Genomic DNA, 26146 nt, shown 5'->3' on the forward strand with positions numbered 1-26146 from the left:
GGTTTTTATCAGCTAGGTGAGAAAACAGCCACGAACTGCATATATATTTCATTCCCCTTTCTGCCTCGCCATTTCACGCAAGCCCTAGTCACCTAAATATTCGATCTGACGCTAGCTAGTTTGGATTCTTACGAAGGGGTGTTTCTACGGTGCATCTGTTTGTGTGAGATGCGGGAAGTAAAGAGATTTTAAAGATCCGCCACCGGAAAACAATGTCTTGACGTCCTGTATTTTACTCTGGCTCATCCCTGGAGCGCCCCTCCTGGTGGGCCTCGGGGACTGGGGATCAGAGACACTACCTGAGACCCCGGCCTTTCTCGTTCTCTGAAGCGTAATGAGGTTCCCGTCCCAGGCGGCCACTCAGCCCCCTAGGACGCACTGGGCTGGGCCGCAGCCCGCGCCACCTGCTCCCTGGATCCCGCGTCCCCGCCCCGCGTCCCGCCCCCGCGCCGCGCCCCGCGGTCCCTCCCTCCGGCGTGACGGGAGCACCCGCGCCCGCTGCCCTGACCGCGAGCGCAGCTGAGCTGTCAGCGAGCAACCGGGCAGGGGGCGAGCGAGTGGCGAGCGGAGTGCGTCTCATCCCGGAAAGCCGCCTTTCCGCCGGCCCGCCGACCTTAGCGGGACGGAGATGCTGCTCCCCGTCCCCAGGCCGGCGTGCAGGAGGGGTCGAGGGCGGCCGCCGGGGGCTCCCCGCTGCGGGCTCTCGCTGTCCTGGAGCCCCGCCTGGCTTTGCTGCTGGGTGCTCGCCGGCTGCCAGGCGGCCTGGGCTGGGGACCTGCCCTCCTCCAGCCGTCCGCTTCCTCCTTGTCAGGAGGTGAGCCGCACCTGGTCCTTCACCTGGAGTTAGCCGGGGAGGGGGAGGAGGGAGCGTAAGATTGGGTAGGGTGGTGCATGTTTATTGCTGTCTGCCGTGGCCTCTTTCCTTCCGGGAGGAGAGGGGTTTTCGTTTGTTTCATGGGATGAAGTTGCCCGCCCCGGGAAGCTGGCCGACTGGGGGTGTGTGGCTTTACTGTCTTTTGGGTGATGCTTTTCTATTCGCACTCCTGTGTTTTGAGGGCTCTGAAGGACTTTGCGGCGCCCTCTTCGGAGTGTCAGCCTGGAGGACCTGGGGCCGCGGGAGATTTCAGCCAGACGAGGAGACTAGGGAAGCCCTGCCAGTGGGATCTGGAGACTGGTCCCTTTACAGCTTTATCAGAAGAGCCAGATACTGCCACCGGAGGGCTTCCCGCTCTTCCCCTCCTCCTCCTCCCTCTACTCCCGGGTCTCTACGAACCCCTTTTTCCGACTCCCCTGCGCTCAGCTTCCTGATAAGGCCCTGGGGGTTTGCTAAGCCAGTGTGTAGTGTCACTTGGCATCCTTCTGGTAAAATAAAGCATTTATATGAGGAAGAAAAAAGGAGTGTGTACTTAGGAAAGAGGCGGGTTGGTGATCTAGAAAATCAAAAAAGACAGAATGTATATGTTCCTTTGGGAGGTGTTCATCACCTGGCTGAAGCACTGCCACTATGTATTTTATTGCTTGATAGACTGTTGATATACAGCCAAAAAGAATAAATTATGGGTGATGAGATTTTCTCTTTTAGGGTTACTGGACTTGGTGTGCCAAAAATTTTCAGGGGTGTCATTGGTACTTGTATTGGGGTATTTATCTTTCCCTTTAGTGTTCCAGAAAGTGCATCCTCTTAATGAAAATCAATGAGAGGAAGGAAGCAACATTTCTGACCTACTTTGAGTGATTATGTCAGGGAGGATATGAGGAGTGGATACTGTTTTTAGAAAGATTGCTAGGAATCAGGGTGATGGGTCATTTTCATTTATGCAGCAAAAATAGTTTTGCTGATAGCCCCTCTGGGAAGAAAGGCCAGTCCTTGTTTCTTTGTGTATGATGCTGTCACTTTTGAGTGTTACCCAGGCTTGAATTATAGAATATCTGCATTCTAGACATCGCCCATCATCCACAGATTCCATCTTCCTCTGCTGTAGTACAAGTCCCAGAACAGACTGAAACGGAGAAGATATCAAAGGCATGTTTCTGAGTACACAGTAGCGTTGAAACTGGGGCAGTCAGAGCAAGATCTCAAGAAACAGCTGTGCTTAATTTTTGAGCTTATTAGTATAATGAGTTGTCTAATCTGTATTTTTCAAATTTACCTGTCACCTGGGAATAATTCATTCTTCCAGTTTTCTACAGAATGCTGCTGCTTGGACATCCTCAGATGGAAGAGTTGCAATAAGACAGTCTTGAAACCCTGCCTTCAGCCTTGTGTCCCAAAATGCAGAACATATTTCTTTTCTAAAGTGAAAATCTTAAGCTTCTTGAATGTTAATTATTTTAAAAGATTTTATTTATTTAGTTTTAAAGAGAGGGAAAGGGAAAGAGAGAAACACTAATGTGTGGTTGGCTCCTGCATACCCCCCACTGGGGACCTGGCTGGCAACCCAGGCATGTGCCCTTACTGGGAATTGAACCAGTGACCCTTCAGTTCATAGGTCGGCACTCAGTTCACTGAGCCACACCAGCCAGGGCAAATTCTTACTAATGAAGAATCCACATGAAATTAGTGAAAGTCAGCCAGTGGTGGGTGGAGGGGAGTGATGCTTTTGGTCACCACAACTAGGCTGGCCCTTTAGATAAGCACGTATTTTACACATGTGCACCTAGAAAGAATGGAATAAGAGTCTGTACCCTAAGACAGAAATATTGCAATGACAGGCAGAGAGATGACAAAAGGTTCAGGAAGTCTGTGTCCAATTAGAAATAGCATGTGACTCAATCCCTTGAGGTCTCAAGTTTGAATTTCCCTCTGAAAATGGGAATAAATTAAATAAATAGGGGGATTCTACTAAGTCTGTGTGGGGTTGGTTGTGTTTCTAGAAATGATGTTGCACAGATCCATTTATGTTCTTCCTGATGACTGACAAACAGCTGTAAGATGATTGGCTGGGATTAGAGGTTCCTTAGGAACTAGGAGAGGTCAAGTAACCTCTCAGGGTCTGAATCTGCTTCTTGGCATTTGGTCTAACCAGATGAGCTAATTTATAGGATTGATCATTGTTTTAGAGAAAAGTGAGAAGGGTAGGTGCTTTTCAGGCTTTGAGATTAAGGGTCTGCTTGTGCTTATGTGTAGGAAAGGGCTTCCTCTAAGACAGGGGTGTCAAACTCATTTTCACTGGGGGCCACATTAGACTTGCGGTTGCCTTCAAAGGGCAAAATGTAATTCTAGGACTGTATAAATATAACTACTCCTTATCTAGGGGCAAGGAGCTTGGCGCTGCTGCTGGGTAGAAACAAGGTGCCAGGTGGATAAAAACAAGGTGGAGGGATTTGGCCTCTGAGCCTTGTGTTTGCCACCTGCGCTCTAAGATATACCAATGGAAATGTGAACAAAGACAGTGAAAGTAACTATTTTCTTTCCATTCCTGCTTGTTTATCCCTTTCCACTCTTTACTAACAGAAAAGTAGGTGAATGCCACGTGTACCTTGCGGTTGTGGGGAGAGTGAGAGCAGTTAAAGTGAGGGGGTTTGAGGCTGAGAACTAAAGCCAACTGAACAATATGAAAATTTTGAAACGTGGTATGGAAAGATCTGCAGGTAATTCTAAACGTCAGTGTCCCCCAGTAGGTTGAGCCTCCCTTCGCTTATCAGTGTTTTTAGAAAAGTGGTCATGGCTAACCAAGTTACATAGACTCTCCTTTTCCCTGCCTAGTTTTAGAGGAAAGCAATGAAAGGAAAAGGATGAGAAGCACGGAAAACTGGCCTGGGAGTAATCTAGTTCTGATTGCCTGAGTTCAGAAAAAATACCTTTCAAAAACACAACTGGGTTATGGGTAAAGTTTCACTTAGATTTTTGCAGAGGATTGGACTCAGGGGTAAAATTTGTAAGATACAACTTCTTTTGTCACAGTCATTGGGTTATGGGATTGGAAAGGGGAGAGAAATGATTACTTTGGAATGCTCAGCTGGGTGAGATCAGCAGGATGAAAGCACCAGCCAGCACAGGAAGGCTATCGTTTGGGAGACAAACAGAAGTCAAGTTGGTGCCAGCAGTTCAAGGACAATAATAGGATGCAACTTTGGTAGATGGTGTTTAAAGAAAAATTAATATGATGGCTGGACATCAGAAAGTACAGAATTAATATTCTTCAGGCTTTTTAAAAGATAGGCAACTTTTAAAGGATAAGTATCATTAGGGTTTCTTAGTGTTTGTTTTTCACTTGTAAAATGATAGTAATAAAAACTGACCTGCTTCTCTTTATTGTGTGGATGAGATAAGATTAATATAAATTAAAGGAAAAAGATATATAAATTCGAGAGTTGATCATTGCTAGATGAGTAGACCTAGATCCTGATATTTCAGAAAGGGCCCAGAGAGACTTCAGAGGGTCAGAGGATGGGCTGATCCAAGAACTGAATGGAATGGAATTTTTGACTCTTTGCATAATAGGACTTAATGCAGCTGCCTGAGGAAAAAATGATACAGGCCAACAGAGGATTCAGAGTGGAGTAAGGTTTTAGAAAGTAGAGTGCATGAGAGTAAAAAGAACAGAACTAAGTGGATTCTGTGTGCATTATTTAAATCTAGAAAGTTAAATCACAAAATAGCTTGAGTCTTAGTTCATTGCTGTAAAATCCTACATAATGCGATCCCAGTGGTCTCTCTGAATCTTGATTGAATGAAGACTTTTTGGCAACAATGTTTACTACAAACATTTATTGAGCTTATACTTTGTGCCAGGTGAAATGTCAGCTGGTGTGAAATTACAAGTTAAAAAAATAAAATTTAATTCGGTAGGGAACAGACAGATAAAGTAGACAAACAATTACAACGAAATGATTTGGTGTCATGAGAGAAGAAAGGGGCAGTCAAATCCAGTGGGGAGCTTTGGAACAGGTCCTATGAAGGAAGTGAGTGAGACCTGAAAGATGAGTAGGAATTTGCCAAGCAGACAAAGGGCAGTTGTGAGCATGGGCTAGTTTGGGGAGAAGACATTTCTGGTGGCGAGCACATTGAAAAAGGGCAGAAAGACAACACAACATTGTTGTAATTTGTTATGACTGGAGTACAATGTGCTGTCAGGAGCTTAATGAGAGAGGAGTCTGAGAGGAAGACAGAAGCCTGAATATAAGGAACCGTATACAATGCTAAGAAGCTGGCCTTCATTTGCTAGGTGATGGGGGACAAATAGAAGGATTTAAAAAAATTAGAAGTAATAAAATATGCTTTAGTTTGGCAACAATATGGAGGCCTCATTAGAGGGATGGGAAATAAAATTGCTAGGAGCAATGGTAATAGTTTAGCAAAAGGATGACGGATTCAATGGCAATGAAGATGGAAAAGAAGGCAAGAGGTTAGACAGAACTGAGAGTAAGTAGATGTGGAGAGTGAAGGATGAAAGGTTCTGGCTTGAGTAGAGGGTGGTGCCTCTAACCTCTGTGAGGAGGAACGTGAGGAAGAGGAGAGAAGGAGCTTGGTTCTGGAGAGGCTGACTTTCAGTAGGCAGTTGGGGCTCAGGCCCTATTGCTCAGGGGCATGGTCTGGCTTGGTGTGGAGATGTGGGAAGCACTTGAATGAAAAGCGTGGTTGAAACTGCTGGATTGGGTGAGATCATTCAGGAGGTGAGAACAAAGAGGACAAAAGTTAGGACTTGGGTTTTACCAGCATTATGGGGGCTGGGGTGGGGGGACAGAAATGGAGGAATCCTCAAAGACATGTGAATAATGGCTAGTATAAGGGAAATGGGAGAGTACAAAGTTATAAAGAAAGGGAGAAAAACCTTTGAAGAAGAAAGGGGTGGTTGCCATTTCAATTGCCTAAAGAAATTCAAATAAGTTGAGGACTGAAAGGGAAAATTGAACTGGATAGTTCACTGGTGCTCCATGCCAGAGTGTCCCCTGTGGAGTGTTGGAGGTGGGTTGCATATTGACTGGAGGTGAGGCAGTGGTGATAGAGTAGACTTGTATTCTATAGCCTTCCGAGATTTGGTAAGAAATTGGGTCTTCCAAGTCCACCTAAATCAGAGGACGTGTAAATAGTCTTACTGTCTGTTTTAGGCTTCGATGGGAAGAATTGAGAAATATCCTATTTTCAGGAAGTCTCTGAAGGTCATCGGCTGGGAGTGAGGGTGTCAGAGATTCTAAAGCCACACTGTTGCTGAAGCAGTTAGAACTCCATTTCTGTTTCTGTTTTCAAGAAGTTAACATTAATCTTGCCTGCTATGCTTGTGGATGTGAATTTTCCATTTCAAGTTCTTATGCTCAGAACCATTTCTCATGTTTGAGGCAAATGTGAGCAAGTATTCACACCATCAATATTTACAATGTAAAACTAAGAGTTGACAGACCTGGAAGTGTCATATTTTAGCACAAGGGCTAGAAATAACAGAACATAGTGTAGAGTGGCACGTTTTCCTATCATAGCAAATTCTTCAGCAGTGTCTTGGATCTTATCATTCTTCATGGTCAGGAAACACCAGTCAAATTTTGGTTGCCTTTTGCTTCCACCTGAGGAAACCATGGGTAATTCTTGTCCTTTTTGCCTTTCCTAATGTAAGTTACATCTACTATTTTAACATTAAACCCATGTTTATTGTGTGCTTATGTACCACATAGAAGTAAAATGATGAACAGAACATATGGCCCCTGCCCACACTGAGCTTTATAATCTCATGGGAGCAGAATCAAAACAATGTCATATGCCATGTAATTACATCTGCCGTAAGTGCTATGACACAAAATGACTGTGCAGTGGGATTGCATAGCTTTTCTATTCCAGGGGTGGGAGTGGGGGTGGGGATCCTGAGGGAAAGATGTTTAAGCTAAGACCCAAAGGATGAGCAGGAATTTCTTGGTTGGAGGCCATAGGTGGTGGTGATAGCCCATCTCTGAGAGAGGAAGCCTCCTAGTTTAGATCCATTGCTGGATCCTCCTTTAACCCTTCCTGGAGTACTACAGACCAACCATTTTTCTCTTCTCTGGATTCTGGTCACAACCCATTGTTTACTCTTGGGCAGACATAGACTATCTGACAAATGTTCTGTGCACATGGGACCACCCTTGTGTGGCTGGGACCACTGTGCTCTGTACCAGAAAACCAAGCTGTGAGGGCCCATAAGCATTAGAATCCATCCAGTGCTCAGTGTGCCTAGCCAGCCACCCTGGCACAGGTCCAGCGGGGGCACCGTTATCTAAGTTACACAAAGGTGCCACGGGCTGATCATGCACACCTGAAGTACGTGATCTTACTGAGGGCAGGAATTTCATCTAATTCAGCAAAAGTGATTAAATATCCTTTTGCTTAAGGCACATTAGGGGCTTTAAAAATGAATAAGATACAGGTCCTCCTCTCTGGGAGAACTGATCACCATCTTGAAAATACTATAGAGAAGAGTGGATGGCTTCCACTTTTTCAATTATAAAAAGGAATTGATCTTTATAAGGCATTTAATCCTAATTGACATTTTCTCTCAATAGTACCAGATTAAAGAGTCTGACATAAAAACACAGTGATCAGACCATATTGAACTTTATTCTCAGCTCAGTTTACAGCTCTGGAGTTCAAGATACCATTTATTACTTATTCAAAGCTTCACTTTTATAGGCTCTTTCCTATGAGTCATTGGTTCTCAAAGTGTGATCCTAGGACTAGCAGTGTCAACATTACCTAGGAACTTGTTAGAAATGCAAGTTCTTGGGCCCTGACCCACCCTACTAAGTCAGAAACCCAGGGGCTGAAACCCAAAGACCTACATTATAACCAGCTCTCCAGGGATTATGATGCACCCTGAAGTTGTAGATACAGACATAAAATGAGGAATAGAGAGTTGTTGAAATCTAGGGACCTATTTCATTGCTAAAATTTCTTCAACTGTAACCCTTGCTTACTTCCTGCTTCTTCAGGGTGCCCGAGAAACTATGGAAATACACCAAATGGAGTGTGAGCTTCTCTTATTACCATGAAGTGCATCAGCAAGCATTTCTCAGTTATCTTCTATACTCCAGGCACTAGACAAGATGCTTGAGGCAGGACATGACACAGAGAATATTGTTATCCCTCTCTGGGAACTTACATCCTGAAAGAAGGCCCAACCATGGAGATTAAGCACCTCTCTCTGAGATAGATAATAGAATAGAAAAACATGCTAATATTAAGAGGTGATGGGCTCTGGTTGGCATGTCTCAGTTGGTTGGATTGTCATCCCTTAACTGAAAGGTTGCCAGTTTGATTCTCAGTCAGGGCACATGCCTGGGTTGTGGGCTCAATCCTTGCTTGGGGTGCATGCAGGAGACAGCCTATCTGTGTTTTTCACATCAATGTCTCTCTCTCTCTCATGAAATAAAACTTTTTTAAGAAAGGGGTAATGATGAAATGGTAAAAACATGGTGATAACGACAGCATAAGCCTTCTTGGTAAATGTTTTCTGATGTTTATTACTTATGGGGAAGGAGGGTTGTTTACATTTTGCTGCAACTACAGAGCATCTTGTTGTAGTGGAAGTAGCATTGAAGGTAATCAAAGTGCTTATTTAGATCTGAGCCCTGCCACTGGTTTGTGTGACCTTGAGCAGATCAGCCTCTTTGAGTCTTTCTATGTCTGCAAATGGAGATAGTAACTCCTGCCATATGCGCATTAGAGTTGCTGTGAGGATCAAGTGGATGCATTCGAAAATGCTTTGTATATTTCAACACAATGCCAGTTATTAGTTATTATTCTTGCATAAGTTAAGGGCAGTGTTTCTGAGGGGATGGATTGAAGTGTGAAATAACTGGGATGTGGACAGGAAAATTTGTTTACTTATAAAAGTATTTTATAAGGGTTTTTCTAATTATGGAAGTTGTGCATTATGAAAATTTTAGAAAATAAAGTATAAAAAAATCAGCTCTCATTCTTCTACTTAGTGATATTCAATATTAATGTTTTAGCACATTTGCTACCTATATGTATTTTTTCCTTTTTAAAAACTAAAAGTGAGTTCATCTTGTATGTAGAAGTTACAGCTTTTCCTCTCTTCTAAGCATTTCTCAATGCTATTAATATTTCTTCACAAAAACTTTTGTAAATTTATAAAATATTTTAATATTTCATATATTACAAAATATAGCATCATTTGAATGTATGCCAGTGTTGAGTTAAGAGCCATCTTCTTCACTTGCAATGAAAGTGCTCTTTTCTACATTGAATCCAGCTGTCATTCCTCATCTTTACCTGCCCTGTTAGAAACACTGGATCTGGTTGGTTGCTCTGTCACCACTGGAACTATATACTTGGCTTAAGCTCACCACACTGTCATGGTCTTTCTCTTAGACACTGTGATCCTTCTTAGTCTTTGCTAGTTCTTCATCATCTCCCTGACTTCTTTACGTGGGGCATTCCAGGCCTTAATCCTTGGCTCTTAACTTTTCTGTCATCCTTACACTCTTGGTGATATCATCCCATCTCTTAGCTTTAAATATCATCTCTGTGGACAGGTCTGAACCTTATATCTCTTGGCCAACACTAAAAATAATAATTAATAAATTGTTACTATGTTGATGGTAGAAAATGCTCTCTCATTAGTATCATTTACATTTCTTTAATGACTACAGAGGGTCAGTATTTTTTATGTCACTTAGCTTTTTGTATTTCACTTTTCATGGAATTTTCTGTTTAGGTGTTTTCCCTTACTGTTTTCTTCACATATAGGAGCCCTTCACATAGTATGGATAACATATATGCACTAAGAATATATTTCCATAGATTTTTTTCCTGCCTATGTGTTTTGAGATAATATAATATCTGGAGAAAACAATTAATGAGGCCATAATAATATATCTGGAATTACTTCCCTTAACATATCAAAATAGGAAAATTTTTTAATTTTCAAAAACTGATATGCGGTACATAGTAGTTTATTAAATTCCTATGCTATATCAAGTCTTTTATGTGTTTGGTACTGAAGCAACTGCAAAATGAGCAAGAATTCTTGAGCTGGGATTGGCAGTTCTTGTTCTAACAATAATGTTTTTTGAAATTTCAAAACAGTCCTACTTAATTCATTGCTGTTACTTCCTTTTCCGTGGCCATTCATATATTTATTTATTCATCTAGCATTTAATGAGTTCATATCATGTATTTCTCTCATAGGAAAATGAATAATACATAAGTGCATGATTATAGTACAGATAGGTTAAGAGCTATGTTGGAGTTATATGCAGGGTTATATAGAAGCAAAGAGAAAGGGCAATTAAACCAGACCTAATTGAGCCTAGGTCTTAAAGAAAGTGCTTTTTGAGCTGAGTTTTGAAATATTTCTAGAAGTGCTTTACTGGATGCACAGTGGCCAGCATACATCAGTGAAAGAAAATAGGCTGTATAACTGCCTATGAATTAAGTCATATGTCAACTTCAAAGGCTAGAGTGAAGGCACATGGGTAGGAGTAGCAAGAGATGACTAGATTATGAAGAAGGCAGAGACTGAGAGTCTTGTAGGAAAGCTTTGGGGAGCCACTGATATCAGATTAGAAAGATTATTCTGTTAGTGAGTGGAGGAAGACAAAGTGGGGATCATATTGGAGGCAGGAGGATCAGTTAGGAGACTCTTTCCTCTTCCTTAGGGAGAAAAATAAAGAGCTAAGCAAATGCCTGAATGGTAGGGGAGGTTAGAAGATGGACTTGACAGCTGAGTGATAAATTTTAGTCTACCATGACTTCTGAATTTTTCACCCTGGACTGCTGGGTAGATGCTCTGCCTTTCATTGAGATTGAAAATTTAGGAGGACGAGGAGGTGGCTGGAGGAAAGAGGATGAGTTCATTATTGGCATCCTGAGTTTATAGTGCCCAGGGGATATCCAGACAGTGCTCTCCTGGAGACAGTTGGATTTATGAGAGTGTAACCAAGACAGCTTGGGAGCTATGAGCACATAAGAGGTAACTGAAGCCATAGGTGTTGATGAAGTCACTTAGGCTCTGAGCTCACAGCAAGAGTAGTGTGTTGAGGAGAGGGCTCAGGGAAACACCAGCATTTAAGAAACAAGCAGAGCAAGAAGTGATTGAGAATGAAACTGAAAAGGCACAGCGGAGAGAGTGACAGCACAGAAACTGGCTGAGGTTTGAAGGGGTAGGTTACCAGTCATTCTGGAGTATGACACAGACATATGATTCATAATGTTCAGTAAGGCATTTGAAATGTCTTATCTTCGTGGGCAAGATGCAGAAGTATATGCTGAGTTATGGTATAACTAGGCAGATTATTGGCTATTTGAACACATGTACCCTCATGTTATTAATTTAAAGACTTGATGCTAAACTGAAGGAAGGTCTCCATGGTAATACCTTTGGTCTTAGTATCTAATCTCTGTCCTGTTACTGTTTTAATCAATGCTTTGGTTTTGAGGAGGCTCAACCAAATTCTGTAAAGTCAGAATGCTGGGCAAGATGCCTAATGAGCTGGAAAGCAGAACTGAGATTCAAATGATGTTCAAGGCTAGCTAATGGGCAAACGTAATTGTTTTAAATATAGACTGTCCTTTTTGGTCCTGAAATTTAGATATTTAAGCACAGGATGAGGAAATCTTGCTTAAAAGTACTTTTGATATCACAGGTGTCATGTGGCTACTAAAAGCAATGATGGGGTGAAGTGATGTCTTAGGCTTTATTAATATGAGCAGAGTACTTGGCTCATAGAAGGTAGACATTAAACTTAGGTCATTAACTTAGGTGCAATATTTGAAGATGGACATTGAAACAGGGAGATGTTGGCTTGAAGTGTGAATTAGGAAGATGAATTACTGGAGAAGTATATCCAAATAATTGAAGACTGAGCAAAGGAATTACAGATGTTTAGCTCAGAGAAGACTTAAGAGGGCCACGATAGTGAGCTTCAAATACATTAAGTGTAGTCATATATAAGAGCCACTGGTATAATGCTCACTTAGAGAATAAGGTTAGGATTGTGAGCAATAGAAGAATGTAGAATTTAGTTCTTCCAAGATGTTTTATATCTGTAGAGTCATGTGCTGCTTCTCTGACTGCTGAATCATAGGGTTTCTGCTTTGGACAAACTGCTGCTCTGGATCACATCTGTTGGGCATCATGAGTTCTGGCTTATTGCACTGTGCCTATATTACTAGGGTAGATTTAAGGGGCTGTTCAATATATGTGTGTGTGTGTGTGTGTGTGTGTGTGTGTGTGTGTGTATGCATTCCTGCTGCAACAGGTGAGAAGATAAATCTTTACCTTTATTGCTTTAGTCTTAAGATACATTCTTAATTTATTATCCTTGGCATTGTATTTTAATATTTCTACCATGTAAACATAAAACAATGCCCTTTGTTGTTTAATCTAACACCCTAAAATGAGAGTGGAAAGAATTGGCTATTGGAAATATACGTTTAACTCAGACTTCTATTTATAATTCTTGGGCATATCAATAATGCATATTAGGAAATAACATGAACTGAAGTAACAGTAGATGCTTAAACAGAACTGAATTTGGTATGCGAAGGAAGTGCTTCCCGATCTAAAGAGCAGACAAATATTAACATCATTTGCTTTAATTTTTTTATGGTTTCAGTTCTTACATTTTACCTTTTTAAACTTAAAAATGAAAGATGTGCATTCTAGAAAAATGAAGCAGTAAGAACAACCACAATCCTACCAACTAAGCACAGCACTCAACATTTTTGCATTCATAATAGGAATAGTAAATAAAAAGAACAATAGCCAGATATAATTGTAAGACATTTCATGTAGTAACTGATCCACAAACTCTACTGAGCTTGGTCCTAATACTTCCAGAATGGTTAAGTAACTTGTGAGTCCGGCTGCTGCCCTAGTGTCCCCAGTCTTAGCCATTAGGTTATACTGCCTCTGTCACATATATCAAATATCTTTGCATGTACTTCATTATGGATATACAGCTGTGTTTACAAAGTGGGAATATTATTTAGGTATAGTTTGGTAATCTACTTTTTTGGCATTTAACAATATGCTGTGAACTTACTCCCAAATTTTGATTAATCTAAAATTTTATTCAGTGCTTGATGTAAGGTAAGACTTAGACCTTACCTTACATTTTCTGAATTGCCAGTTTTCAAAAATAGTATTTTGAACAATCCATAACTCATCCTTTCTCCACTGATTTGTTTTCTCTTCCATATATATATATATAGTATATGTGGCATAGAAAAGGGTATATATAGTATGTATGAGATATAATCTATTGTCTCATGTATAATACACAGCATATATACATATTATAATATACAATATATTATGCATTATACATAATGTATAATATACATGTATATACACAATACAGAATCTATGTATATACTTACTATACATACAATATATGTATATATTATATGTGTATATGCATATATTATATACATATATGTATACATATAATATATGCACATATTCTAGCACATATAGATATATGCACACAACTATTGATTGTTTTGGGGCTACTTTCTAAACTATGATTAGTATCAAAATTGTACAGTTTTATAATATGATTTTACATGATATTTGTTTTCTTTCATTCCAAGATTTCTTAGCTCTTCTTATTCCACTTAGTCTTCCAGTTCAACTTCAGAAAAGTTAAAAAAAATCTCACAGGAAATTTTCTCCTGGATTCTGTTAAATCTCTTTATTTATTTGGAAAAAAATCATCTTTATGGTATCATCTTCACATTTGAAGATGTAGTCTGCTTTAGTGTTTGAAGCATTCTGTATTTCTCACTTGTACAGTTTTTGTATTGCTAAGTATTTTTTGTTATTGCTAACTATTGCTAACTATTTTCTGTAACAGTTTCCCTTACCATATTATCTTTTAATTGAGCTTTCCCTAGTATGTTGAAAAGCCATTGGTTTTTGGAAATTAATTTTATATCTAGTCTCTTCCAGAGTGGTCTTATTAATTCTTCGATTTTCTTGATAACAAGTACCATTTATTGTGTGATTAAATGAATAAAACACTTTACTTATATTAATAGTAATTCTCACAGCAATCCATACCTCTCCTTTTAGAGATGAGGAAACTGAAGCTCTAAGGCAATTAATAACTTGCAAAAGATGACAAAGCTAGTGAGGCACAGGCTGGGATATATTTGTCTCAAGAGACTTCACTTCCCACTGCATCCCACAGCCTCGCAGCACAGAACTGGTCTCTACTTACAGCTCTTTACCACTGCTTCTAAGAGGCTATGCATTAAATCTTATTAAGTTCATTGAGCAGCTACATATAACTTTTTTCTCCTGTCCATCATTTTAAAATTATTCCTTTTTCTCAAGGTAGTAAGTCCTTTCTTGTGTGTTCTAGAAACCTATCATCTCCTCCAAGGTTGATGTTAGTGTTCCACCTATTTTTACAAGGAGACCTCTCTGTACCGCTCTTTTTTACCTGCACAAACGTACATGGGTAGCCCATGACCATTGGTCTCTTGTCTCGAGGATGTGGTATCTGCAGAGTGCATAGTCCACTTTCTGTCATCTGGCAAGCTTTCTTCCCATGCTGTGCCGATCAGCTGAGGGTATCTCCTTCTCTTTACTAGATCTTGATTAGGAGAATTTTCTTAGAAGAAGAATTTGTTTTAGAATTTAAAAAAAACACAGAGCTTCCTGTGTTTCTCCATGGTAAGAGGCACAGGCACTGAACCTAGGGCATATTCTGCCTTTGTTTTTACCTGTACAAATCTGGGAATAAAGGAAGAGACGAAGAGGTAAGCAGGTGTGAGGGGTATTAGTCTGATGACATCTTAAACTAGAAGGCTGTAAAACTTCAAAATTAAAGGCCAAACCCTGTATTGAAAAAACAGTATGGTATACGAAAGACAATTCAGAATACAAGTTGAAACCCTGTAGTTCTATCATTTTACCACAATTATTTTATTATTTATTTAATTAAAAATTTTTGCTACCCTTTTCCGAAGACATTTTTTTCATTGCTTTTTTTAGAGAGAGAGGAAGGGAGAGAGAGCAACATTGATGTGAGAGAGAAGCATCAATTCGTTGCCTCTCGACTGTGCCCAGGCTGGGGATCGATCGAACCTGCAACCTAGGTATGTGCCCTGACCAGGAATTGAACCTATAACCTTTCAGTTATAGGGCAATGTTCCAACCAACTGAGCCACACTGGCCAGGACTTTACATTTATTTTAATGTTTTTGTTTTCTTTCATATCCCTCTTTCTATAAAGACTTATATCCCAAGTTATTGGGCCAGGCATTATTTTAAGTGCTTTAGATATATTAACCCATTTAAAAACAATCAGCTGTTATTAGTCCACTTGTTCATATATAAATGATATTGCTTTCAAGACTTATTTAGGTATCTTATAGAACTTTTAAATACTTGCCTCCATTTTTCAACTTTATCGAAGATCAACTGAAGTACAATAATTGTTTATTATACTTCAATGTATTTGAAGTATACAGTTTGGTCAGTTTTAACATATCATATACACCCATGAAACAAATACTACAATCAAGATAGTCCTTTCCAATACCCCCAAAGGTTTCTTGCTTCCCATCGTAGTCCAACCCTTCTTCCGCCCTGTGCCCAGGCAGCCACTGATCTGTTTTCTGTCACTAGAGCTTCAATTGCATTTTCTAAAAATTTATATATAGATAGAATCATAACATGTGCTCTTTTTTGGGGGGGTGGGTGGCTGGCTTTTTTCATTTAGCATAGTGATTTTGAGATTGATTGACACTGTGGGACAATCGGCAGTTTGTTCCCTTTTATTGCTGAGTAGCATTCCATTGTATGGCTACACCACATATGCTGGTCTATTTTTAACATAATATATAGTTCTAATCCTAGTACTTGATATTCATCACCTCCAGTATGATAATGTAATCTAGGAATACCAAGAACTTGTTAGTAAGTTCTCCAAATAGGTTGTCTATGAAGTTCAGCAGCAGCAACAGCCTAGAATGTAAATGTTAACAGGGACTCATGGCATTCTGAGATATTCTGAGAGGTAATTTAGTTTTGTGTTTCATTCAGTATTTAGTGCTATTTCAGGTAAATCGTGATGTTTTGAAGACCTAATCATTCTGTTAGTCAGTTAGATATGCTGGTTGTGGGAACAACTTCCATTTGCCTGCCTACTGTGGGTCTTCTTTTTTAAAAAATATTTATTTATTTTTAGAGAGAGACAAAAGAAGGGAGAAAGATAAGGAGAGAAACATCAATGTGTGGTTGCCTCTTGCACGCCCCCTACTGGGGACCTGGCCTACACCCCAGGCATGTGCCCTTACTGGGAATCAAACCAGTGACCCTTTGGTTCTTAGGCCAGCGCTCAATCTACTGAGCCACAACAGCCAGGGGAGATCTTCTCATTATCAATTAATGAACGACTGTCAGAGTGCAGGGGAGAAGGGCAGATCTCCCCCCCATCTTAGTCACAGGCTAATGTGAGGACTTTCTTGGTTTATAGTGATAACATTTGTGTATTCTCTGGGTAATGAGAGCAGTCTTTGTGTTCATTTGGAAGGACAATTAAATATGTTCATCATTAGTTGAAATTATATTTCTATAAACATAAATTCAGCAAGATACCTAGGTTTGGTTGTATTTTATCTTTTTTGTGGGAGGTGATGGAAATTTGGTTGACTAACATGTTTGCATTTAGAACAAGGTAAGAATTCTTTTAGACTAATAGCGGTTCTGCAAATTTTGGGGACTATTATGTTTTTTTTCCCTCCAGAAAGACAAAAGGTACTGATGGGAGCTATGATTGTGAGATTGGCTGACATGTCACATTTAGGTTTATTTCTTCTGTAGCAGTAGGTGATGACTTTGACAGGATAGGGAGAATGAATGTGATATGCTCAAATTCATAGCACTGAGTTCTACATTCTCTGTGATGGACACAGATAAAGGCAGTCCTTAACCTGAACTTCTTTTTTGTCTTCGAAACCAGACTTTTTACCTTTATTTCTTAATTTTCTACTCTCTTAAACTCACTGCAGTCTGACTTTCATCCCAATCATTCTCCCAAATCTCCTGTTATGGTTAGTAATCACCTCCCAATTACGGTGCTTCTTTCATCCTCATCCTACCCCACTTTTCTGCAGCAGTAACCCTGTTTCTGGTCTGCTCCTCTGTTCTTTCCAAGACACTGGAATCCAATATCACTGAATCTTATATCCTTATTTCTTTAGCTACTCTTCTTTAGCTTCTTACTTCTCTGTAAGTGTTGGTTATTCTAAATTCTTGCTTTTGATCTTCTCTTTGCATTGTTCATGTCATCTTTGATTTTTAGCTATATTTTCTTTATTAATTTCTATACTTATGTAAATGAAAATAACACACATTTATTATAAACAATTCAAATAGTTTGAACAAGTAAAAAGGATGAAAATCACCTGCAACCCCACTCTGGTGAACCATTGTTAACATTTCATATCTGATTGCTTATCTTATTTACAATCTTTGTTTAAATGACTCAAATCTAAACTCTGATGCCCGATTCTCCATCAAGTTGCAAAAACACATTTACAACTCCTTGAAAGACACCCCTAGTAGAATGGACTACATCAATTTAAATACATCCCAAACCAAGTTCATTATTATCAAATTCATTATCTTTCTCTCCATTTGAAGTTTTCCTTCATGCCTTCATGTCTGATTGGCTATTAGTGGTTTACTTGATATTGTTAGTCCTCTTCCTTCTCATTTCTAGACTCTGTGTGGATCCAGTCAGTCACAAATAAGTCATTTTAACAAGATATACAAGGCCTTTTATCATGTGGTCACAGGCGACCTTTTTTAGATTTCTCCTTATATATGCCCTTTATTCCCTTCCAATTTTATCCTTATTTCCTACTCAGCAGTCTAACCACAATTTTAAATTTTCAGAGGTTATCATACACTTCCATGTTTACAAGCTTAGCTCATGGCCTAATCTGAAAAGCCATTTTCTCTCTCTCTCTCCTGGGTACAGCTAACTTCTAATTATCATTCAGGACCTAGATTCAGTGCCTTGTTTGTGGCTGAGATACCCCCTGCCCGGGCAGAATGAGTATGGGGCAAACACTTCCTACATTTGCTTCTATTTGTCCTGACTACAGAAGAAGCCCAAGCAAAGGGCTCATTATGATTGTTTTTAAATGTATGAAAGGCTACTTTTAGAGAATGGACTTCAGGTAGACTTCAGACTGCAGACCTGGGATCAATGAGTGGACTTTATAGTGAGGAAGACCTTGCCTCAGATTAATGAAGAACAGTAACCTTTAAAGATGCATAGCAACGGACAAGACTTGCTTTATAAACTAGTTAGTTCATCAATAGAAGTATACAAGCAAAGACTAAATGGCCACTTCTCATGATTCATTCATTTAATTAACACTATAAATCACTTTGCCAGCCACTGTGCCAGAGGTACAAAGATTAAAAATACCCCTTTTCTTTAAGGAGGTTGTTATAATCTAAGGTAGTGGTTGTCAATCTAGTTCCTTGTTAGAGTCACAGACCAATAATTTATTTCAGATTTAGGAATCTCTGAAGACAGTCTCTAAGAAGCAGATTCCAGTGTGCAGCCAGGGTAAGAATCACTTGTCTAAACATTATTTTTAAAGTGATATTTATTTCACAACTACTCTGTGCCAGGTCATGTGATGTTCATTTATTCTTTCAACAAATATTTATTCAGCCCTTCTTTTGTGTTTGCCCCTGGTGTAGGTACTAGGAATACATCAGTGAACAAAAACAGAGGGTTACTGCTCTTACAGAGTTTATAAAATGATAGACTATAGACATTATATAAATACATGACAGGTCATGATAAATTTAAGAAGAGTAAGAGAGGTGAGGGGACAGAGGAGGGGCCTATCTAAGAGGTCAGAAGAGGACTTTTGATACCATGGTATTTCAGTGGTGCCTGAATGAAGAGAGGGATCAAGCCAAGTAGCCATCTGGGGACAGAGCTTCCAGGCACATAGAATAGCAAGAGCAAAGGCCTGGAGATGAGCATACATTTGGCATGTTCAAGAAAGAGTGGCCCACTATGTCTGGAGTGGGGTGAATAATGAGGATACACACATAGTGGTCACAGGTGGATGGGGTGTGGCAGATCACATGTGCCTTTTAGGTCATGTTAAAGACTTTCTGACTTTTATTCTGAGTGAGGTGAGAGCCATGGAGAATTTTGAGCACAGAGAAAACATGACATGATTCATATGTAAAAAGATCAATGAGGCTGCTAGGTGGAAAATAGATGCTGGAGATACGGGAGAAAACAGATGAGTTAGGTTATTACAGTAATCTGGGTGATGCATTGTGGCAGTTTAGATGAAAATTTTAGGGGTGGAGTGGTGAGAAGCAATTGTATAATATGAGTATATAAGGTATATTTTTATATATTTCAAAAGACATGGTAGGCTTTACAAAGATCTCCTAGGGAGTGATTTTATTTTTCTTTGTTTATTTTTTTAACCCTCACTTGAGGACATGTCTACTGATTTATAGGAGAGAGAGAAACTAGACATTTTTGATATGAGAAAAAATGTCTGTTGGTTGCCTATTGTATGTGCCCTGACCTGCAACCTTTTTGGTGCACAGGACAATGCTCCAACCAACTGAGCCACTTGGCCAGAGTTCCTAGGGAGTGATTTTAGACAGAGGAAGAAGAGGTCAAGGACCAAGTGCTGGGGCACATCAGGAGAGCTGGGAGAGCTGGTGGAGGAGAATGGTGGCCCAGAGGCCAATGAAGACAACATTGAAGGAGAAGAGAGTGAAGGACTGAATCTGTTGCTCGCTTAGCTCCAGTGAGAGGAATGCTGAGTACTGATGCTTGGGTTTTGTGGTATGGGGTCAACAATGATCTTTTTTTTCCCCCCAGGATTTATTTATTTATTTTTAGAGAGGGAGGGAGGGAGAGAGAGAGAGAGAGAGAGAGAGAGAGAGAGAGAGAGAGAGAGAGAGAGAGAGAGAGAGAGAGAGAAAACATCAATGTGTTATTGCTGGGGGCCGTGGCCTGTAACCCAGGCATGTGCCCTGGCTGGGAATCGAACCTGTGATACTTTGGTTCGCAGCCCGTGCTCAATCCACTGAGCTACGCTAGTCAGGGCTACAATCTTGAAAAGAATGTTTTTTTATGGAGCGGTAGAGGCAAAAACCAGATTAGAGTGGGTTCAGGAGAGAATGAGAAGAAGGGAGGCAGGCACAGTGAGAAGAGGCGATTGTGAGGAGTGTTTGTAGTAAGGGGAGAAGAGGAGAGGGGCAGTAGCCAAACGGGGAAGTGCACGTATTTATGAGTAATGCTGAACCAACTTAAGTTTCCTTCCAAATACAGATTTTGTTCTATGCTTAGTGATTCTGTTTTTTTTAAACTTATAATACCTTGTTTAAAAACTTCTTACATTAAACTTTTTATTGTTTGTTTTCCATTACCATTTAGTCCCCTTCTATCCCCTGCCCCCGCCATCACCACACTGTTGCCCATGTCCATGAGTCCTTTTCTTAAGATGAGCTGCACTTAGAGCATTATATCCTGTTTAATTGGAGACTTTTTAAAAAATCAAGCACAGCCATTTTACGTATATCACATGACTGTTCCTTCTTTTCAGTTCAGGGATTTTTTTTGTAATATTTTTCTAGGGCTGCCATAACAAAACAAAGTACCATTAACTGGGGGGCCCAAAGAACTGGCATTTATTGTTTCACAGTTTCAGAGGCTGGAAGTCCAAAGTCCAGGTATCTCTGTGTCTCTTCACATCTGTCTTCCTTCTATGCCTTTCTGTTTGTCTACATTTCCCTGTTTTATTAGGACTCCAGTCACTGGATTTTGGCCCATACTACTGGCCTCATTTTAACTTGATTACATCTGTAGAAACTCTATCTCCAAATAAAGTCACATTGTGAAGCACTGTGGGTTTGGACTTGAATGCATGTTTGGGGAGAGGCCATTACACCTTTACTTTCCCATACTCTCGTTACTGAAGTTTTATTATAATAGCATTTAAAGTTTTCTGTTCAGTCATATTTGGATGCAGCTATTGGTTACTTAATCGAAGTCATTTGGATGACTTTAGGTGTCACTTGAGAGGATTCGTGCCAGGAGATGGCTGTACTGGGATGAAATGGACACTTGGTGAATTGGCCCTACAGTGAACTGCCTTTTTGAAAAGAAATATAAAATGAGTTAGAGGGGTGGTTTGTTAATACTTTATATGAATATGAGGTAAGACTTTTCTTAGACTTCTCATTTATGCTCATGCTTAAAACAATGGAACAAGCGAGCTAGTAGATGCAGACTCTGCCTTGGGAAGAAGAAGAAGAGACACATCAAAGTGCCTTCTCTAGGGAAACTTCTACTTAATTTCATGTGTCATATCCCTGGCCTTTTCAAGACGGCAGCACAGCTCTAGCTGCAAATGTAGGCCAGTGTCTGACCTCATACATACCACCCTGTTACAGAGAGAAATTCAGTTGTTTATTATAAGAAGTTTTGTTGTTCGCACACTAAGAAAAGCATTATGGAAATTGGCTCGTAATTGTATATCTAGGTGTATGATCCAATGAAGTGTTTCCAGCAAATTTCTGGCTGTCCTGTTCTCTCTGAACAGTTGTTTCTTTTCCAGCACTGGGTTTTTAGCTGGAATATAGGCCATTAAGACGTATCCTCATAAAACAGATTGTGACTGTAATGGGTTCTATTTAAAAACTGCTAGAATACTCATTGTAACTAATGATCGTAGTTGTCAGCACATGAACCCATGAACGCTCAGTTCTTAGCACAACAAGGGAGAAATGTTGGGCTTATTACCTTTCTAGCATCAAGGCAGACTCCAAGGCTTTAAAATGAAGAAAACATCTGTGGTGAAAATTAGTGTTAAATATAATACGTATTTGGATATTTTTCAAATTTCTTTTTGGCTCAGAAACCTAACTTTTGGCAATGCCCTAAAATAACCGCTGAATGAATCTCTTAGAGACAGCCTTGATTTTTTTTAACTTGGTATATTTGGTTTAAGTAATTTTTAAAAAAATTTTCATATTATTTAACTTCAAACATTAAAAGAAAACTCTGAATCAGAAAGCTAATTGTTTTCTAGTGTAAAGTAGCAGCAAACACATCCTTTGAGTTTTCCACAGATTAAGCCTGACAGCAGGTCCGAAAGTAACCGTATTAAAGCAGACAGTTTGTTACAGTGGATTCTTGTCCTGGCTCCATAGTTTACCTCATTGATGACCACAACTCAATAAAGACCAAATCCGATATTCTTCTGTATTCACGAAATCACAGCCTTTCCTCTTCTCCCTTTACTGTTACATGTTCAGTGACTCTGGGAAGATATCTTTTCTGAGTGCTTTCCCAGTGACTGTACTGATGAAGTACAAAGAGCATATGGATGCAGATACATGCGTAGGTCTTGATTTCATGTTTTGGTAGACTGGTTTATTTAAGCAAATACAACAGGAGAACATGTTTGTTTAAGGTTTGCTTTGTGCCATCTGCTGCTTCTTTCCTTGCCTGGGCCAGCCTGCCAGAAAAGTACACCTTTCTCCCTACACTATCTGACGAAAATTTCCAACTGACAATTTTATGTAGCAAATTAATTAGCTCCTTAAAAATGTGATGTATGTCCAAAATGTATATTTTAAGAATGTTGAGGATTTAAAAAATGATTTTGCACCTTTTTTTGTTTAGTGGAGTGACACTGGCTAACAAAATTATATAGGTTTCAGGCGTACAACTCCATAACACGCTGTTTGTACACTGTTCACTACCCTAGGTCAAGTCTTCTTCCATCACCATTTATCCCTCCGTGCCCTCCTAAGATTGTTGAGGATTTTTGAGGAATTGTACTCAAATTTGATTTTGTTTAAAATGAAATGTTTTAACTTTATTAAAGTTGTTTAATGATAGAGCCTTAATGTTTTTAAAATATTGTTTATAAGATCAGTCTTAGTTAACCATGTAAAAATATATATAGTCCAATTGTAATTAATCAAAAGAAAAGCTTTATTTTTATCTCAGTGTGGAGGGGTGAATACATTGATACAGAGGTAATGTTCAATTGGATATGTATGTACCGGAGTGTGGTGGGATGGGCATTGACCAGAGAGTCCAGAGACCCAGTTGTGGGATTTTTCTTGTGATTAATTGGCTGTGTGATCTTAGGTAACTTGCTTCTTTGGAGTCCTGTCTTCTTATGTGGAAAAGAAAGAGATTGGTTTAGATAATCTATAAAGTCTTTTCCAAGATCAACATTTATGACTTTCTTCTAGTTTTATATTTTTAGGGAATTGGGTTACGTTTTTACTTCTTATTGGATAATTTTGACTGAATGTGGAATTTTTCATGTCAGTGTGTTCATACTAGGCAGACATGTAGGTTGATAGTTTCTAGAAAATAAGCATTGTGTACAAATAGCCAAAAAGAAGGCCTGGTGAGTCTGGCCCATGCTACTTTTGTTATAGACATACACACGCTTACATTTTTTACCTGGGGATGTCTGGTTTATAATTTTGTTTAGCCACTTAAGTCACTGAGTTTAGATACTTAGTGTATGTAATATACTTAATATTCCTCAAGATAAAGTTTTGGGGCCTTAGATGGTCTCGCCTTTTATAATTCTGCTTTGGATTCTAGGATGATCTATAATGAGGAGGACTCAAGTTAGTGGTAAATTATATCCTTGACAGCCTAGAGTTTTTTTTTTTCTGTAGGAAAAAACTCATATGTTAGTGACATGAGGTCTGAGTAAAACCTGCTTTTCATGTTAATCCTCCTTAGTTTATTCATGGCCTCTTGCTTTCCTTCAACTGCTGAGACCTTCTTTCTCATTTGGAAGGTGCCCCAGAGCAATGCATTATAAGACTTATTCCTGAACAGAGACATGCCATCCTCTTAGATGGAAAGGCTCAACATTGTAGAGATGTTTGTACTCCCCAAATTAATCTGTTTTGCTACTACTGCTAATCTAATTTATGTTTTGGTATAGGCCCATTAAGTATGTTTAAGTTATATGTGTACATGTGTGTCTGTGTTGTATGTGTATAAAACACAGCTATGAACAAAAAACATTCACTGTTAAAAGAAAAAAATTGGGGGTCATATACATTCTGTATTACGGCATTATTTACCATCTAACATTTTAAAACATTTTCTGATATCTGGAGTATCCTAGTACATCATGCTTCTTATTTAAACAGAATTTATTATACCAATCTCTATGGATAAAAGTTTAGCTTTTGACCCCTATTTTAAATAATATTTGATGAATATTCCTTTATATAAAATACCACTTAGTTATTTTCTAAGGATGAAATCCTAGGAAAGGGACTGTTTTGTCAGAATACATACTTTTAAGGCTTTGGCTGCACTCTGCCAAATTCCCTCCCGAAGCATTCGGCTGATTTACGTTCACACCAGCAATATTTGAGTGTGCTTCCTTTTTTTCATAACCATTATTCATAACCATTATTACTTTCCATTATTCATAACCATTATTACTTTAACAAAATATACCTGTTTATGTTTTTTATTTTTATTCAGATAAAATATGTTTCCACGTCTGTTTTTTCCCCTTTGTGAATGCCTGCTTCATGACCTTTAGTGAATTTATCTTTTTCTTAATAATTAGAATTAAATATATACATGTATATAATGAAAATATAAGTCTTGACAGTCTGTTGTAAAACTGTTTTCCTAGTTTGCTATTTATCTTCTAATTTTGTCTATGCTGTTTTGGTCTCAGGGGACTTATAAAACGTTATATAGTGAAATTTATCATGCCTTGCTTTTTATGGTTTCTGCCTTTGCTCATGTTTTTCTAAATAATCCTTAAATGATTGGTATATGTGTTTGATAATGGGCAAAAATTCTATATTGTCTTGCATGAATGTGGTTTAAAACATACATATTGTTCACAAATGCTGCTTGTTTCAGTATTTATTTTGCCACATAAGAATTTCCTTCAATGACAGAAAAAAACTGCAATAAACTGAAGGCTTCATTAGCCATCAGCCGAGGAGCTTCTGTGCTGTTCTCTGGAGACAGATGGAGATCACTAGAAAACAGGGGCACAGCTGGCCCTTCTTCAGGGGCCCCATTTTCATAGCACGTGCTAGAGTCAGAGCCCATTCACTTAGTCTTCTCTTTGCAGTCTCTGTGTGTCCAGAGCCTTGTAACTTGCATTGACTCTTGAGGCACCCAGATCCTCATTCATCAAAGAAAGACTGAATTTTGTTCATCATACTCTATTTATCCATACAGGAACTGGAACTGATTCACTTTTGGGGGAAATTGTTTTTACTTTTTGAAAATCATTTAACTAGGACACCTTATCTCCTAGATAATCTGATTTATTTGTCTTTATTATACATGGGCAAAATATCCTTATACCTTAAGGAAACAAATTACATCAATGCTAACCTAAGTAAGCATCTAGCATTTTTTCTTGCATTAACTGTCAAAATTGGAAGTGACTTTTCTGGTGGTACGAAATGGAACATCTGTTTACTTCAAGCTGAGGATGTTAATGGCAAGTCATTTCGTCTTTATTTGTCTGTTTTGTATTTTACTTCTGAATGATGTTTCTTTTTTCTTTGTATAGATACATGTTTAGTATAAAGGAAACCAGGAAATATAAGTAAGCCAACATGCCAAGAGAATTACTCAATACTTTTGTATATACCCATTCAGTTCCCTTTCATATATACATAGTCATTTGCACATTTTATGAAAATGGAATTGTTATACTAATCATATAATGAGCATCTTGCCATGTGAGGAGTAGATATATATATATATAATTTGAAATAAGTGTACAGAATTCCACTGTGTGGGTGTATCAAACTATATTTTAGTGATTCTTCATTGTTGATCATTTAGAATGTTACTAGTTCTTGTGATTAGTTATATAATAAACATTGTTGTAACTATATCTTTTATGTATTTAGATATTCATCTTTAGATTTTTTTAAGGACAAATTTCCCAAAATAGAATGTGTCCAGTTGCTGAATCTTACAAGTTTTTTTGTTTTGTTTTGTTTTGTTTTTTTTTAGAAATAAGATTGCCATAGACTGGGTGTCTTTTTAAAGTTAATACGTGAAATCAAATAAAGATTTCTCTTTGGTGTAAAGACATTGTTTATCTTTCTGTTTCTCTCTGTGGCAGTTCATCTTTTACTCTAATTTATTTTGCCAAGTG

The 26146-nt window shown here is 38.9% G+C and overlaps 1 protein-coding gene across 1 annotated transcript in view; it reads left to right on the forward strand.

Annotated features, from left to right (window-relative positions):
* The first annotated feature begins 550 nt into the window (after positions 1 to 550).
* ELAPOR2 (endosome-lysosome associated apoptosis and autophagy regulator family member 2) overlaps positions 551 to 26146 on the forward strand; it is a 183760-nt gene continuing 158164 nt past the window's right edge. Inside the window, exon 1 of the mRNA XM_045828926.1 lies at positions 551 to 814. Coding sequence (XP_045684882.1) covers positions 629 to 814 — 186 coding nt within the window. The 5' untranslated portion in view covers positions 551 to 628. The remainder of the gene's footprint in view (positions 815 to 26146) is intronic.

Source organism: Phyllostomus hastatus, unplaced genomic scaffold (genome assembly GCF_019186645.2).
Source record: "Phyllostomus hastatus isolate PE091 unplaced genomic scaffold, TTU_PhHast_1.1 phas_scaffold_78, whole genome shotgun sequence".
In the NCBI taxonomy this organism is placed as follows: domain Eukaryota; kingdom Metazoa; phylum Chordata; class Mammalia; order Chiroptera; family Phyllostomidae; genus Phyllostomus; species Phyllostomus hastatus.